Source organism: Convolutriloba macropyga, chromosome 7 (assembly GCF_964194025.1).
Source record: "Convolutriloba macropyga chromosome 7, txConMacr16.3, whole genome shotgun sequence".
Lineage (NCBI taxonomy): Eukaryota > Metazoa > Xenacoelomorpha > Acoela > Convolutidae > Convolutriloba > Convolutriloba macropyga.
In genome coordinates this window covers 46,092,100-46,108,690 of record NC_134474.1, presented here as the reverse complement: position 1 = coordinate 46,108,690, position 16,591 = coordinate 46,092,100, and the positions used below count along the sequence as shown (strand labels likewise).

The window sequence follows — 16,591 nt, the reverse complement described above, 5'->3', positions numbered from 1 at the left end:
CTTGGAAGTTAATCGGATGTTTCATTCTCATCAGAACAGAACATATTTATGTACAGATTTAGCAGTTTTGGTCAATATTTCTGACCATGCCGCTAATTTTCCTTATTTTTGCGGAGAATTTATTTTAATTTTCAGGATCGTATACATTTTTCAGGTTTCGGTAAATGCATCAGTTAAGTTAAGGTTAGGATGTGCTCATTTGTTTGTCCTACGGATTTTGATAGTTCTCAAATACATTTTATTGAGGTTGCTTTTACCGACCTGCTAGTTAATATTTTTGCTTTCTCATGATTCATTAACTGATTGTCTATGTTGGAGTGTTTAGGTTCCAAGAATTTTGAATTGCGTTGAACTGATGAGGAGAGCGATTTGATTGATTTTTTGGAGCTAGTTTAAGTTGCATGCTAACTCTTATTTTTAGTAACATCTGGTCAAGAAGTTTTGTTTTCTTTATTAGAAGCTAATTTGCTACCTGTTACCCATCAACAATCTGGGCTGGTCTTGTCTCGGGCAGTGAACTGAAAAATAGTTCGCACTTAAATGTTTTTGTACAGAAATTAATTTATTATTTCGGGTATATCCCATTATAGCCCCCATGAAATTATACCCCCCCATTGTGGTATAATTACCATGATGGGGGAGGGGGGCTATAGGTTATCTGACCACTAAGTTGGGGGTTATAAAGAGAAAGACCCTTTTCTTCTATCATTTCAATCCCAATCGTGGTTATGGGAATCAACGGCGGCTATTTTCCGGCAATTTGCCGTGTATGTTTAAAGGGTTCTTTACAGTAGAAATATTTATCAAGTGTTTTCTCGTTGCAGAGTGCTCGAGATTTGGATTGATGTTCCGTTTCAGGTTTATACAGATATGGGTTCTTCATTCTTGTTTTTGTGGGACAAAGAGTTCCTCAATCAAAAACAAATAGAAAATATCAAGAAACATAAATATAAGTCTGAGGGTGCTTCTATACTTGACCCAATGTATCAGGTAATGTTTTCCACATATTACGTGGCATTCTTTTGGTGCCAATTGTTCCTCCTATCAGTATTAGTAAGTTATAGTTAAGGAGGATCTATTCACAGAATAGTTTCCTGAAGATCCGTTTAGTAAATGTATGCCGTGCAAGATGAGGAAATTATTGCTCTTATACTTTTGATCATTGGTTAAACTACAGAACAAGTTGGATTTATTCTACCCCCCCCCCCCCCCCCGCGCGCGGTCTTAGTGGGCATGAGTTTTATGCCCTATGCACATTTTTACATAGCATTGTGCTTTATAAGTATACCAACAAGAATTTGTAACTGAGGTGATAGAAAACATTTTGAGGTCGACGAGGAGGGGCTGAACAATAGATCCGACCGGTTATATTTATTCCCCCTTCACTCTGATTTGTGGCTTTAGAAATTCTGGGTATCTCTAGTGGAGCACGTTCCTTACTGGATGGCTCCAAATGTTTTGACTCTGCTTGGCCTTATGGCCAATTTTGTCGCGTTCCTGCCAGTTGCCGTTGCCTGCCCAACATTCAAAGAAGAAGTATGTTAATTTTGTTCATTTATTAGCCCGAATTCCGTTTTATAATTAGTCTTATAGTCTTCTTCTTTTTAGCCGCCAGCATGGGCATTGCTTTTTTTTGCTCTCTGTTTCTTTATCTATCAAACATTAGATGCTCTCGATGGCAAGCAAGCACGTAAACTTGGCATGTCCTCTCCCATGGGCGAGCTTTTTGACCATGGAATTGACGCTGTAAATACAGGTAACGAGGCATCCTTTTACAATAGACTGTGAAGCATGTTTAAGTTATACAAATGAAGATATTTCTTTTTAGTTATTGTGTCAATAGTGTACAATATCAGTCTAAGACTGGGACTACATCCTGCATTTAATATGTATTCGTTTATTCTCACTTGCTTCAACTTTTACTTGGCTCACTGGTTGACGTACTGCACGGGAGTGTTGCATTTCGGATAGTTAGTCTAACTTTTCTCTACACACTTTGTTTCCATGCTAATTCTTACGTATATATTTGGTATTGTTTCAGTTTTGACATCACGGAAGCTCAAGTTGTAATAATGGCGCAGTTAATATTAACGGCATTTGCGGGACCAAACTTCTGGGGTAAAGAGGTGAATTTTAGATTTGTGACCTTGAATAACTAAATATCTTGTGACAGTTCCTTGAAAACGGAATGATTACAGGTAATTATTGTGGGTGAGCTGAGAATATTGGTGATTGTTTTCGGAACACTGGCGTGTGTGCCATCCATTTTGACCAGACTTCATGTAATTCTAATCCAAGGTGGATCAGGGCGCGCTGGATCGACAGTCGCTGTGAGTCAAAGTTTTTTCTTCCACTGATTGTTTCTCCCATGGCTTTGCAAAATTTTGTTGATAAAATTCTGAAAAGTTGCAATAGAATTTAATGGAAACTTTTTATTGAAGAAACTGAGAATTTCATATGCCGAATATTCCCTATGGCTGGAAATTTTGATTGTCCAAGAGTACGTGGCAGGAAAGTATGGTTATTTTTGTTCCATTCTGTAAAATTTGGGTTTGAACAGATTTGGGTTTGAACAGATAAGTTTAAAAGAATAGAAAATTTTCGATTATTTTTAACTTATCTCATGGAGCTTGCGCTTTAATTCTATGCTCTAATTCATGTGTCTTATTATGGTAAGATTTCATTGATTCGTTTAACAGAACTCCAGACTGGAACTTCTTGACTTTCGGCTTTGTTTTTATAACACTTTCAAATTTAAGAAGTATAGCAGCAATGAAGTGGAGTAATTTTAGGACTCGAGTGTGTTGAGCCCAGTGAAGAGTATCTTTTGCTGTTTTGTGTTCATGTGGCTCATCCACCACAAATCGGAGCAGCCGAATGTGTCAGAGGAATACGCTCTCCTTTTCTATCTCTTATTCGGATTCTACTTCGCCAAAATTACATCCATTCTCATTGTAAGTACTCAATCACCACCATCATCTAACTCATTTCGCCGGCTATTTTTAGATGTTGTGACCCTTCTCCAATGGGAAAGCAAATGGTTGCTCAAATGTTGCTTCCTCTAAAGTGAATTTTGGTTGATGTGTGTATCGCACGTAAAAAGATGAGTAGTAGTATCCTTAAAAAAGTGAAGCGTAGAATATTTTAGTGGTTTCCACAATATTTGTACTATATTACTTATCCGCGATATTTTCCACGATAATTGTACTATATTACTTATCCGAAAAGTATTTGTTTTAAAGTTTTTGATGCTTGGGAGCGTTTACCCGCTGGCTTGCTTTCAACCGTTTGTCTCCATCTTGTTCACAAAAATTTGGGTAATTCTGCCTATTTTCACATCATTTATCAGTTTTGACTAGTTGTAACTATTTTTTGGTGAAATTTACATAATTTTTGAATTGGTGGGCAAACATTTAGTTCTGATCTGCGTTGGAGTTTCTGGGCAAAAATTTTCATTTATCGTCTTCAAGATCTAAGAAGTTTTTGGCCATTTTAATTTAAACAATTTTATTTTAATTTTTTATCTGAAGTGAAGGGATTTGCTAAAGTGCCCACCGAGTGAAAGTCTGTTTACGCGTAATATATTAATAGCCACCGTCAACCTCTTAAACGGCTATTATTTAGGCGCTATCCTTTTTTTTACAGTTCAAAGAATTTGAATTGTATTGGGGCGCTGTCTTTTTAATTGCTCTTGAACGAAGTTCATAGCAATTATTGTGAACATGTGTGTCTTTTTTATGCAAAATTTTTGCTTGACAATTTTGACTTTTCGAGTGACTTTTACGCCTTGACTTTGTGCGTTTTGCTTGATCTAAAATTCTCTTTCAATCACAATTTCAAGCAGCTGAATTCAATTGGCGCCAATTTAATACTAAAAGTCAAATGAAAAGTGCGCCGAAACTGGTGCCATTTTTACTTTAAATCTTAATAGTGGTATATGTTAAACTCTAATGTGGTTATTTGAAGCCCACTATTGAACTTCTCAGTCCCATTTAGGCTCCCCCTCCCTCCCTCCCCCCCGCCCCCATCTGAAGCATGCTGCAATCGATTAGAGCTCCCACTAGTCGTTCGAGAGCAATTCTTCCGACGTTTAGTCGGTTATGTTTTTAAGATCTGTTCACACATTTTCATGATTTTTGAAGTCAAATTGGAGTAATGATTTTGGTCACGCCGAAACAGGAAATGGAGCAAAAAATCGAGTGATTTTTGGGGCGTGAAAATTCTTCACTCTAATTTTAAAGTAGAGTGAGAAAACGGTGTTTGAACGAAAATTCGCTTTCTCGCTGGAGGATTTTTGTTCACATGCGTCAATTTCACTTTGATTTTTTTTTCGATTTGTTGGATCGGACTTTTTTCTAAATGGTTTTCCCAATCCATTCTAGGCCTAGTAGTTTATATGCGGCATATTGACATCGATTTTCAGATTTTTCATCTAATTTTTTGGAAATGGTTTTCCCAATTCACTCATAGTCCATTCTAGGTCTAGTTTTTGTTTAGTCACTGAAAGTGTTTTGAATTGTACTTCAGGACTTGTCCTGCTATGTTTTTTTTTAATTCGCTTTACTTTTTAATCACGTTTTCCGTTTTACCTGCTGTTTTACAAGCCGGCTATGTTTTTAGTGTTTGTTGCATGTGTCTCAAGGATTTATTAGAGAATCTTGACTACTTCACCATATATTAACGGATCTAGCTGAGACAACGACTTTTGAAGTTTTTAATTGCTCTCGAATGAGAAGCAAATATTGTAAACGTGTGTCTTTTATGCAAATTTTTCGCTTGACCGTTATGCGCTTTTCTAGATTAATCTTTGACTTCTCAAGTGACTTTTCACGCACTTCTTGGTTTTTGAGTGGGTTCAATTGCTCTCACTTCAAAATAAAGTTTGTTGTTCAAACAAAACCGGTTGTTTGAGAGTTGATGACAAGGCCCTGATAGGCGAGTGGTTAATACCTCGCGACATCAAGTAAATGGACAGACAAGCCGTTGCAAAAATTAAATTAACGTAGGCGCCCACCAGATCGGAACATGATGTGCGACCTTCAGCAATTGGATTACCTGTAAAGGAACATGAGATTTCAATTTTGGATTCAACTCACGAATCGCAAAGAACGAACCAAAATAGGAATACTGATGACATCACGCAGGACAGTGATGTACTCGAGGATCACCCACTACAAGAGCAAAAACAGTCGACTTCCAAAACGATTTGAAATTCAACCCTCATATGCCGGCTGCCTTAAACAGCCCTGTCAGCTTCAGTTTACAATAATTTCGGACTTGAATGAAGATGACATACAGGCTCTAAAAGAAAATCACCGGAGTTACTGCGTGAAGACGATTTGGATCCTAGATGTCAACCACGCAACCAAGATATTATACGTAATTCCTATGAACACGAACACATCTTATGTTATAATGTGATGCTCGTACATATTATTTATTTGTACACTCCTATTGGAGTCAGTTGTAACTGCTCATTCAAAGGCTGTTATTAGACAGGTAGCTTATTTTAAGTCAAGTTGGAAAAGCAGCGCAGACGTAAAACTGAAAATTTACGTTTAGTTGCTTTGTGCCAAAGATAAAAAACTCTGTTCAATTCTCTCCATGAGAGAGAAAGAGAGAGTTTATTCCTCTGAGTATAAATGAACATCTAAATTATAATTTTACATAACATCAGAAAGCTTCAAGTTATCATTGGGCTACACAGAAAATTGCAAAACACTCAGAGAGGGCAATTAACGGACCCAACAGGATCACTGGACATTGCCCTGTCAAGAGATGTAAAAATTAAAAAATAAAAATAAAACCAAAAAAATTTTCAACTTCTGACCAAATTTTTAACCCCTTTAGTGAACCCCGGCCACAGCACGGTAAAGCGTTATGTGATGGTTTTTTTCCATTATTAAAAAAAATTGAAAAATGTGAACATGGGAAATTGATTAAGAGAAAACAGTTTTTGTTAGCTGAATATTTGATAAAATGAAGTTATCCCTAATTTTGTGCACCAAATTGACATAGGAGAAACCTGAAAGCTGATCAAAATTCGGTGGTAGAACATTGCTTTCCATTAAAAGATTAAACAGCTTGGCACCTCTAAATCTTACTGAATTCTGATCATGTTTTCGTTTACATCTTGGTATTTTCAACAACCATTTCATTGACCTTCTTGTCAAATGGGTTGATTGCGATTCACAGGAAAACAAATCATTGAGATATGTGTCAGTATGCATTTTATTAACTGACTTTATCACAAATTTTAATAACTCGTATACATGCAATTCGTGAGCAGTTAAGATTTTATATTTCTCAAAAAGATGGGCGACATTTTCTGTGTACCTCAGGAACAAAATTAGTCTAAGAATTTTCTTTTGCAACAAACCTAGGGGTTCAAGGGTGCTGTAATTAACACATCCATATACCAAAATGCCGTATTGAATTATTGGTTTAATATTTGATGAATAGTATTGCAATAAAACACTTTTTGAAATATAATGCCTTAACTTTGACACAATTCCGCATTGAACAGACAGTTTCTTTTTTACCTTATCAATGTGCGTTGTGAACTTAAGTTTTTTATCTATATGTACTCCAAGATATTTGCAGCTCTCTGATTCAGGTAAACTAACAGAATTCAATTTAAAATCACAAAGCCTATTGGAATTAGAGGCACTGTTACCTATTTTAATACTCATTTGACAACTTTTCTTAGAGTTTAGTGACAGCCTATTCGCATTGAGCCATTTCTCTGTATTAACTAAGTCTTTTTGTATTGAATCAAAATCGATATTTCCTGCTATGAGGTTTATATCGTCTGCAAAGAGAACAATTTTGCAGAATTGACATACGTCTGGAAGGTCATTTATGTAAATCAAGAAAAACAGTGGGCCAAGAATTGAGCCTTGTGGAACTCCACAATTTAATTTCTTCCAATAGGAGTTACAATTATTGACCGAAACACATTGCTGTCTTTGTGATAAAAAAATCTTTAATCCAATTAAGGCAAATGCCTCTTATGCCATATAATTCAAGTTTTATTAACAATATTTCGTGGTCAATCGTATCAAAGGCTTTTTTAAGTCAACAAAAAAAGTAATAACTTCCAAATTGCTGTTTTCTCGAATTGTTTCGGTCAACTTTGCCATTGCATCAATTGTGCTATGTTTTTTTCGAAAACCGAACTGATTAGGGTTAAATAAATCGAATGTTTCGAAGTATGTATAAATTCGATTATACATGATACGTTCAAATATCTTACTCCATACAATGAGCAGTGAAATTGGTCTGTAGTTGTTTACGTCGTCTTTTGCTCCCGCCTTATGCAGTGGCACAATTTTTGCTCGTTTTAATTTACTTGGGAATTTACCAAATTTAAAAGAGGTATTTATAAGATAAACAAGATGCTTGCATGTAAGGGATTTTGTTTCCTTAATCAAAATAGTACTGATATCATCAATTCCTGAAGATGATTTCGCTTTTAGGTCGTTCATGACTTCAATGATTTCGTCGCAATTAGTTTGATAAAGCCACTTACTCTGTGAACTATTAACCTGGGGTCTGACAAAGACCTCTTTTGGAATTGCATCTTTGAGATTTGGACCTATATTTACGAAAAAAATTGTTCAGCTCATTTGCAATTGCTAAGTGATCTTCAACTCTTTTACCATTTTTCGATAACGAAGGAATGTTAGTGTTTTTAGAAGTAACGCCCTTGAGCTCATTTATAAATTTGTAAACTTGCTTTGAGTCTCCGACACATTTTAAGAATATTTGTTCATAGTAATGTTTCTTTTTTGCTTTGATTAATTTCTCTACTTTAGTACGTAGCCCTTTAAATTTGTCTAATTTTCCGCGGTTCTTTTTGTCCTTTTTCCACGACTTGTGCAACTGATTTCTTTTGCAAATCAAATTTTTCAGTGTTTTATCAAACCAAACTGGCTTTCCAGTCCTATTTCCATTAGGAATTCGATAAGGAGCAAACACTTCAAATTCTTGATTAAATGCAATTTCAAACTTCTGAAAAGCAATGTCAACATCGTCCACTTCTTGGTATTTTATTGTGGCTAGTGACTCAGAAAGAGTTTCAATAAAAAGAGCCATTTTCTTAGGGGATTTTAAAAAACTGGTATCACGAAAGCGAGTTTGCGAGAAACTAATTCCATTATTGGTTTCAATTTGCAGCACTTGGGAGATGATCACAATAACTTTGATTCTCCATTACAAAAGCTTTTTGAACCTTTAAGTTTTTCAGGAAAAAATGATCCAAACAAGTTTCAGTATTTTGGCTGATGCGGGTTGGTTCAAGAAAACTTAGTTCAAAACCATTTGATCTTAATGTTGATAGATATGTCGACATCAATCGATTAGTATCTAGTACGTTTATGTTGAAGTCTCCACAGACAAATTTTCTGTCATAACTATCGTTAAGGTTTTCTAATGTATTATCTAGTTCAAAGATAAAATTTTGCTTGTTTGCTCTTGGAGGGTTATACACTACTAACAAAGCTATCTTCAAATCTCCAATTTTTAAATGGGCTAAAAGACTTTCATCTAAATCAGAATTCAGCTCTTCAATCAAGCTTACTTCGTCTCTTATTTGGATCTTAATACCACCACCCCTGCCAACCCTTGATTTTGACAAGCAAGTATTATAGTTAGTTACTTTGAATAAGTTTGGATCATCTACATTTGTTAGCCAAGATTCTGTTAAACAAATTATGGAAGGTGGAGACTGAAAACAAGAGATCAGTGCCTCTAATTCTTCATAATGTTTTTTAATGGATCTGGTGTTTAAATGTAAAATTTTACAGGAATTTGATGCAAATACATTTTTGATAGGTTTGATTGAACCATTGGCTGAATTTTTAGGTGACATAGTCTTCGCTGTCCTCTTCAATCCGAAACGGCTGCTCCTCAATACTATCCAGAAAAGTCTCTTTGGCATTAGGTGAATCACTTATGAGACCCATAACAAAGTCCAGCAACTCGTCTTTATTTGCTCTCCCACTTTTAAGCTCCTCCAGAAGATTTCTATACTCATTTTCTTCAACGGATTCGCGCACACGTTTGAGAGAAGGCATCTTAGTTGACAATGTTGTTCCAGGCGTGAAATTTGGTGGTTTTGATAACTTTGGAACAGGCGTGTTGAAATTGTTTGCATTTATTTGCATTGAATTCGTATCCGTACGGCTTGCTTGTCTTTGACTTGAGTGGACATTCATTGAAAATCTGTTCAATACTTGATCCATTTTCTTGGCAATCGGCTGTAACTCAGCAATATCTTTGGTCGAATCAAGTTCAAGATAACGAGTCATCCCTTCGGACTGGATTTGAACAAGTGGTGCCGAGTTTTTAGTTGTCACTTTCAATTGTTTGGCTTCAGCGTCCTCTTTCAATGCCAGATCGCATTTGCTCAATCTTTCGTGGATATACACTGGTTTTCCATTATTTGGATTTTGAAAATTTCGGAGCAAACCCTTCCTTGTCCATATTCTCTCCTTTTGCTCAAAATACAAGAATTTTGCGATTATTGGGGGTGGATTGAACGGCGATCCTCTACCCAGTGGATGGCAAGCTTTAAAATGTTGATACGAAAATTTTTGTAAAAAAAATATTTTTTCCTGGAATAAATATGGGTAATTGACAAGACCATATGCATTGCTCTTTCTTTCTAAATGAATAGCCTTACATCGAGATATTCCCTTTCTTCGTACATTCATTTCCATGGCTTATCTTACCACATGTGAGATACTGCGCGTTTGAACTGTTTCGCTGGCTGTAAATTACTCAGCTATCTCTATCATAGCTATTCACAATCAATTTTTTTCTTAGAATTGATGTAATCTTATCTATAAAAGGTGATAAGCATTGAGGTCTGTTGATAAAGTTAACCAGCCATGATTAATGAACTTAACGCTCCGACTGTGTTCAGTCCGCAATTGAACCATGCGTTTGTTCAGGTGTCTCACATGTGCAAAAGTGAATTGTGGTTCTGGGACTTGACAATGTGGGGACCAGGCATTGTCTGTCTGAATCAGTATCTCAATTTCCTATTCCCAGAACACCTAGTGCTCACTGCAGCTGTTGTAAGTACTTCACGCATGTTTCGACCCATTTTCATGATTTTAGCCATGCGTTAACCAAAAAGTTGTAAAACTGTACTTTCTGAAATGTACCTTACCAAAAATTTACTTAAACGAACAGTCAGTGGAGAATCTTAAATCATTATAATTACCTATTTGATATAACAATTTTTGACCCCAATCAGTGAATGAATTAAGGCCCAACTAAACAGTCCGTGAGATGGCCCCTTCCATTATCGTCCATCGAATATACTTTTGATGCACACATGTACGTATCCTTTTGCGTAAATAGCCAATTGAACTGCAAATTACTGATGAACTTTGTAAACACACGTTAACCTTGATATGGTAAAATAAAGTTCACGTAACATATTGGCTAAATAATGAATAGCTCCACCTTTAACTGGCGTAGTTTTACGTGCCTTCAACTTTTATCACTACTTGCAACATCATCTTATCCAGATTTCATGATCCATAGAAAGAAATAGTGTTTCAGGTTTCTTGTTAATTTACAATGTACCGTTGATGAAATTATTTTGGGCAGATGCTAAACCGTGTTTTTATTTTTAAAAAAATAGGTACGCAAGTGTTGACACAAGAATGTCATAATTACCAACTAAGAGCGTTGCTGCTCGGGAAATGTGGGGAAAACTAAAGGACGACTGAGAACAGGCCGTTTTTGAAACAATAATCGTTATTACCAGAAAAAGTTTGAATTATTGAATGTGGAGTTGTTGAATTTGTTTCAGATTTGGTGTGGAATAGACTGGTTTGTTTACGTCACCCGAGTGTTGCTTCAACTTTCGGGTGCTTTGAACCTGCCAGTATTAACAGTACCCACGCACATTCTGGAGAAACAGAAAAACCCTGTCATTAGTAAATTGTCTTCTTCCACGGGCGAAACTGTCAGAAGCTCCGCCCGAATGACCTCTACTAGTGGTAGCAGTACTTCAAATGGCAAACCAAGCCTCACGGCTTCGAGAAGCAGTAATCGACAAAAGAGCAAAAAGGCTTGATGCTCATTTAGACAATTTTCGACGAGTAAATGACAATGATTGGTGTCTTTCACACACAGCATACTTACTTGCGCTTAACTAATTTTGTGTAGTCATTAAGTTGATGTTTAATATAGGTTGTTATCACAGTTTCTTTGTTTTACTCGGATTAAATCATGATAATGTTCTCTTTTCCCACATGATCTGACAATTATGAGAAATTCAAATGCTCTGTTTGCGACAGAATGCATGTTCTAATAAAAAATTGACTACTCCCTGAGTTCATTGAAGGTACGTATGGTGGCAATTGATCTTTCTAAGTATTTTTAATGAGATTGATACTGGTTTTTGGCTTGCAAAACGAGCTCGGTGGTGCTGGAACATCACTTCTTAATATTGCAGAGTGCATTTCAATGTTCCATTTCTGGTCTTTACAAAAGGACCTTTGTGATGAATTCGGATAAGGATGAAAATTGACGGAGTTGTCAATTCTGACTATTGGCAAAAAAAGTTTTTAAAATGTGTACGCTTCTGCTTTCGTTTTTTAGTTCCGCTAGGTGTCCTGTTTTACCCCTATTCTTAATCTCCTATAGTTTAACGCCAGTTTCGTAACCCCACTATCGTTTAGCGGCGCAATAATTTAACCCCAATGTTGTTTCACCCGATTTTGAGGTCTCTATGTAAATTAGGTATAAATCAAATATTAGACCCGATAATGGGTCTAATAAAAATTGCGACTGAATGAATGAGGGGTGAATTAAATGTGTTCACACTTCAGTAATTCCACGTTGACCTAAATCTTAAAATTAATGGCTCATACTTAACAGCAAAATAAAGCTAAAGGGTCAATTGTGAAAATCAGAACTATAACCATTAGCGAATTAGTTATTTCATCTAGTCCCTATTAATTCAATTAGATGTTAATGAAAAGCCAATCGAACTCTAGAGAATTTCTTGTTCTATTGCATCTTGAGATCAACGTGATAACTGCCGACTTCGAGTTTGCCATTGCTTCAAACAACAAAAACATTGGTAGTAGAGTCTATGAGTTATATATAAAAGATTAAACAGTTATACCACTGCCTGGACTTTCTGCAAATGTCAAAGCCACAAGTACCGAGTTTACGCCACATGGCCAATATAATCGCGAAAGCGGTGGCCATATATTCACAATGCTTCTTATTAGGAAATCGGGTCACTCAAAAAGTGAGACGATATCAGAATTGAATGAAAATTTAACCCCCGCAGCAGGGATATCCTCCGCAATACTACCAGTTGTAGAAACCCAATATGATACAAATATTTCAGCTTTTTAGCACTAATATGCAAACAGTTTCAATGCTTGAGACGGGGGCCGGAATTTTGATATTCCCAATAAGTTCAGAGAGTTCATTCCCCCAGGACTGTGTCTTATTTCTTGATGATCCATATGTTATCAGTTCTCGACGGCTCTAAGTGTCGGCTTGATGACGGAAATTGTCGAACGAAACTTTTTTACACTAGTTATGTAAGTTTTGGTGTAGTAGTAAAGGATTTTGAGCATTCAATTCAAATGTTTGCACCATTTACAAGATCTAATTTAATTTAGGTATAGTTTATTGAGTGCATTGCAGTGTCCACATCTGCACATGATTTTCCATGTGCACTTGTTGTCTACGTTGAAGAATTTTCCAAAGAAACGGTGGTAGATGCTTTTTTGCATTGTAGTTTTGTTCAGGGTCGTTCCGTAGTCCTTGTACACTAGCAAGACGTAGTTGAGCAGTATTTTGGTTCGTCGAAAAAAACTTCGTCAGTTTTACGGAGTCGACTTTTCGGAACTTTGAATTCCCCTCTCTGTGCTTGTCGCGTCGTTTCAGCAGATTCATCAGATGCCACTTTTTGGATATGTTCAATTTCCTGAAGGTTTTGCCTGTTTAGGCGCCACGCTTGGGAGGCATCGGTAACAATTGGAACGATGTAACCAGTGAATGAGTCGAGTTTTGTTTTAACAAAGCTATTTACAGCAAGATTTCTCCTAATTTGGAAGAGGGCACTCATGACTTTTGCTGATCTTTGATGACAGTTGGATTTCCAGGTTAGGTTGCAACTTATTACCAAACCAAGGTTTCTTTGCTGTTTTCAAGGTTCAACGCAATTATCGAGGAGACGGGCAATTAATTCGCTTTTGATGTTGAGCAAGTGTGTTTTCTTGACGTTAGGTTTCATTTGATTTTCATTAAGCCATTTTCACATTACTGCTGTTACGAAGTTCAGTTAATTCTGACTGCAGACGACTGCTTTAAAGCGTATCCAAAGCTCGGTATGTCCTGCAGTGACACGGGCAAATCGTTAATGAAAAGCAGAAACAGCAGCGTGCCTAGTATGGAGCCCTGAGGGACACCACTTGTAACTACGCGAGTGCTCGATAAGGAGCTATTGATTCTGACAAATTGGTGCCATGCGGAGAGGTAAGAGTCTATGAGTTTCAGAAGTTTGCCACCAATACCGAAGGTTTGTTTATGAGTCGGGCATGGTGGACAGTATAAAAAGCTTTAGCAAAGTCTAGATCAAGACAGCCTGGTGATCAGTCGCTATTGCATCACTGTCTTGTCCAGAAAGAAGAGGAGCTGTAAGGTAGCAGATCTCCTTTTTTTGAAGCCAAGCTGATTTTCATGAAGTGTTCTGACATGTTTGTATACTACATCAAAGATGACCTTCTCGAAGACGTTCGAGCAACAACAGAGCAGACTAATTGGCCGGTGGTTGCTGACGTCCGCTTTGTTCCCCTCTTTGAAAAAGGGTGTAATTTGAGACACTTTTCAACAAGTGGGTTAAGTATTTTTGTTGATGCAGGTTTGGAAGGTTAGTGCCAGAGATTTGCCCAGTGTTTCATGACACATTTTGAGATTTTTATTCTCAATATTGTCGGGACCAGTTGATTTCTTCGGGTTAAGGTTTCGCAGTATTAGGCTTACCTTTTCTGGTGTGCACTTTAGAGAATTAAGTAGAGAGTCGTCGATTTCAGTTCTGGTTGAGTCTTTTCTACCGAACATGCTAGTGAAGTTTTTATTGAACAGCTCGGCTTTAGTAACATCTTTGGTTGTAACACAGCTTTATACTAGGAGGGATGGACAGAGTTTTTCTTATACATTTCAAGTACTTTTGGATTTCACTGAATTTTTGGTTGTTGAAGACACTACTTTCAAATTCGGTTAGATCGTTGTTAATTTCAGTGCGAAGCTGTTTCTCTAACTTTTTGATTTTCAAGGCTTTCTGAAGGATGTTTACAGATTTGAAATTAAATATTTTCAATCATTTGATAAGATATGAGGTTGAACTACCAATCCACGGAAGTAAGAGCTCGGTGGGAGGTGACCTTAGGGATAAATTTGTCAACTTTTTGCCACAGCCATTGGTATCATTGTTTCACCAGTTGGTCAACATTACTGTAACAGTAAGGATTGAAGGGGTTTTCTCTAATGTCCCAGTTTAGGGTGTCCCAGTTTGCTCTTTTAAAGGCATATTTCACGGATGAAATTGTATTGCACTTGTTTGTAGTAAATTGAATCATGTTGGGATCGGCTTGTGATCAGAGCAGGGCTTTTTATTTTTTTGATATTTGTGTTTGAAGTCGAAATCGACAATTGAATTTGTTCCAATGTCGGTATTGTTGCCGAGCAGAACGTCCAGTTGAGTACTACTGATATTTGACATTTTCAGTTCGATAAGTTTTCCCGAGAAGTTGACTTTCATAAACGTTTTCAGAGGACATATTGTCCCAATTGGTATTGGAGAGGTTGAGATTGCCAGTACTTACGATGCTGTCACAGTAGTGATTTTCGGCTAACAAATGGAGTTTTTGAAGCAGAAGAAAAGATTCAGGTTGTTCCCATTGGTGCGGGAGCTTTATAAATACAACAGACTACGATTGATTGAGTTGATGACAAGAGTTTGAGCGCAATGGTCGGGATTCCTGATGTTTTTCCAGAAATTCGTGGTGTACACTGGAGTGGATTGCTATTAGCACACCACCATGTTTTGTCTTGTGAGAGACATCAATTGGACGATGACTTCTGTAGATATGATATGATGACAAGAAGAGTGCGGAATTTGGAATGTTGGAAGTGAGCCACGTTTCAGTAATGCACAATACTTTTGGGCTGACGGAAGTTAGACAGTTTGAAAATTGCATTCGGCGCTTAAGATCTAGAAGACCTCTTACGTTAATGGTTAGGATTGACCATGTTGATAGTCATTCCTGACCTTGTTCATCTGTTTCGCTGCTTTGAGTACTTTTGGAGTACCGAGTTTTGTCAAGAGGTGTCCAGGTGGAGTTCTCCAGAACCTCAAGGCTCAGGTTTCGGATACGTAGGTCCTTCGCGGTAAGGGAGTTGTTAAGGTCGTGGAAAAGTTCAAGGGGTATTTTCAGGCACTCGTGCTTTTTTGTGTCCTCACTATTCAGTTCAGGACTGATGAAGACAGGGGCGTCATCAATACTGAAGTGCTTTAACTTGTGCGCCATTACAGTATCAAATTTTTGCTGATGTCAGAGGCAGTTTTTACCAACAGGGGACGATTTTTCTTGCGAACCTGGTCGTATTTTCCAAGCCGAACCGCTTTAGTAGGCTTTCGATCTTCGATGTCGAGAAAACTCAGAATTGCATCGACCTTAGCAAGGTCGGTGTTCGTTCGGTCAATGGGCTTACCCTGTTCTTCAGGAATACCTCGAATAATGACTCCGAGTATTGATTTGTCGGCTTCCTCGGGAACGGACACAATCCTTCCAGGAGTGACATTTCCTAGTGCTTTGCGGAAGCTAGTGCTCTGAGGCTCTTTAAGCTCGCTCATTTCTTTCTTAACCTCAGATACCTGATGGTTAGAGTCCTCAATTTTCCGCGTGAGTAATGACATTTGTTGTAGGGCTTGCAGTTGAGAGTCAGTCTTTGAGTCACTGCTGGTGTCGGTTTTCTGAAAGTGTTTTTTCTTTACGGTGCAGATGTGGAGAGGGTGTTTATCCAGTTTGGTGAGGACTCCGATGCTTGCTTGATCGGACTCAGTGCAGTCAGTCGTGAGGCGCATGACCTTGGACCCTTGACCTTTTTGCCGCAAGTGGAACAGTCTTCGCAAGTCATGTTACCGGTCTTATGAGATTCGAGTTCGCTTTTTATCCGTTTTGAGGTTTATTCATGGTTTTGGGAGAGCCACTCGTATTTTTCACAAAGTGCAACCTGAAGGTGCGTTTAGAGAAACACAAATGCCTAGGGGATCTCATAATTCTCGCCAAGTGCACTTGAAGGTACGTTTAGAGAACTACAAGTGGAGGGTGGACAACGATTCTAGTGTCTTTCTCGAGTAGTACCTTAAGGTACTTTTAAAGAAAGCGACTACGAGTTTTTAATAAAGAGATTACTACTGCCACTAGTGACTGGAGTTCCAAGAGGCACTGGGGCAGACGGAGTTCGTGTTGCAGGTGATGACTTCAGTGTTGCCTGCAAAATGGAGTTCACGTTTGTACTGCTTGTACAAGACCTTCTCTTC

The 16,591-nt window shown here is 37.6% G+C and overlaps 1 protein-coding gene across 2 annotated transcripts; it reads left to right on the top strand.

The window, feature by feature from the left end:
- The first annotated feature begins 862 nt into the window (after positions 1 to 862).
- On the top strand, positions 863 to 11,224 carry LOC142342317 (cholinephosphotransferase 1-like). Of its 2 annotated transcripts, XM_075393609.1 has the most exons (9): positions 863 to 990; positions 1,405 to 1,536; positions 1,609 to 1,756; positions 1,829 to 1,970; positions 2,042 to 2,126; positions 2,199 to 2,330; positions 2,793 to 2,954; positions 9,957 to 10,082; positions 10,829 to 11,224. In XM_075393609.1, the coding sequence occupies exons 1-9, from the start codon at positions 871 to 873 to the stop codon at positions 11,093 to 11,095; spliced, it is 1,314 nt and encodes a 437-aa protein (XP_075249724.1). In that variant the 5' UTR covers positions 863 to 870; the 3' UTR covers positions 11,096 to 11,224. The 2 variants fall into 2 exon arrangements, with proteins under 2 accessions (XP_075249724.1, XP_075249725.1); XM_075393610.1 differs by lacking the exons at positions 9,957 to 10,082; positions 10,829 to 11,224 and adding an exon at positions 5,007 to 5,355.
- The last annotated feature ends 5,367 nt before the right edge of the window (positions 11,225 to 16,591 follow it).

Excerpts from the sequence above, each read along its gene's own strand:
- LOC142342317 (XM_075393609.1), top strand. The coding sequence starts at position 871 with ATGGGTTCTTCATTCTTGTTTTTGTGGGACAAAGAGTTCCTCAATCAA. Across the intron at positions 1,757-1,828 it reads AATTGACGCTGTAAATACAG|TTATTGTGTCAATAGTGTAC; the intron begins GTAACGAGGCAT and ends ATTTCTTTTTAG. Across the intron at positions 2,127-2,198 it reads CAAACTTCTGGGGTAAAGAG|GTAATTATTGTGGGTGAGCT; the intron begins GTGAATTTTAGA and ends GAATGATTACAG.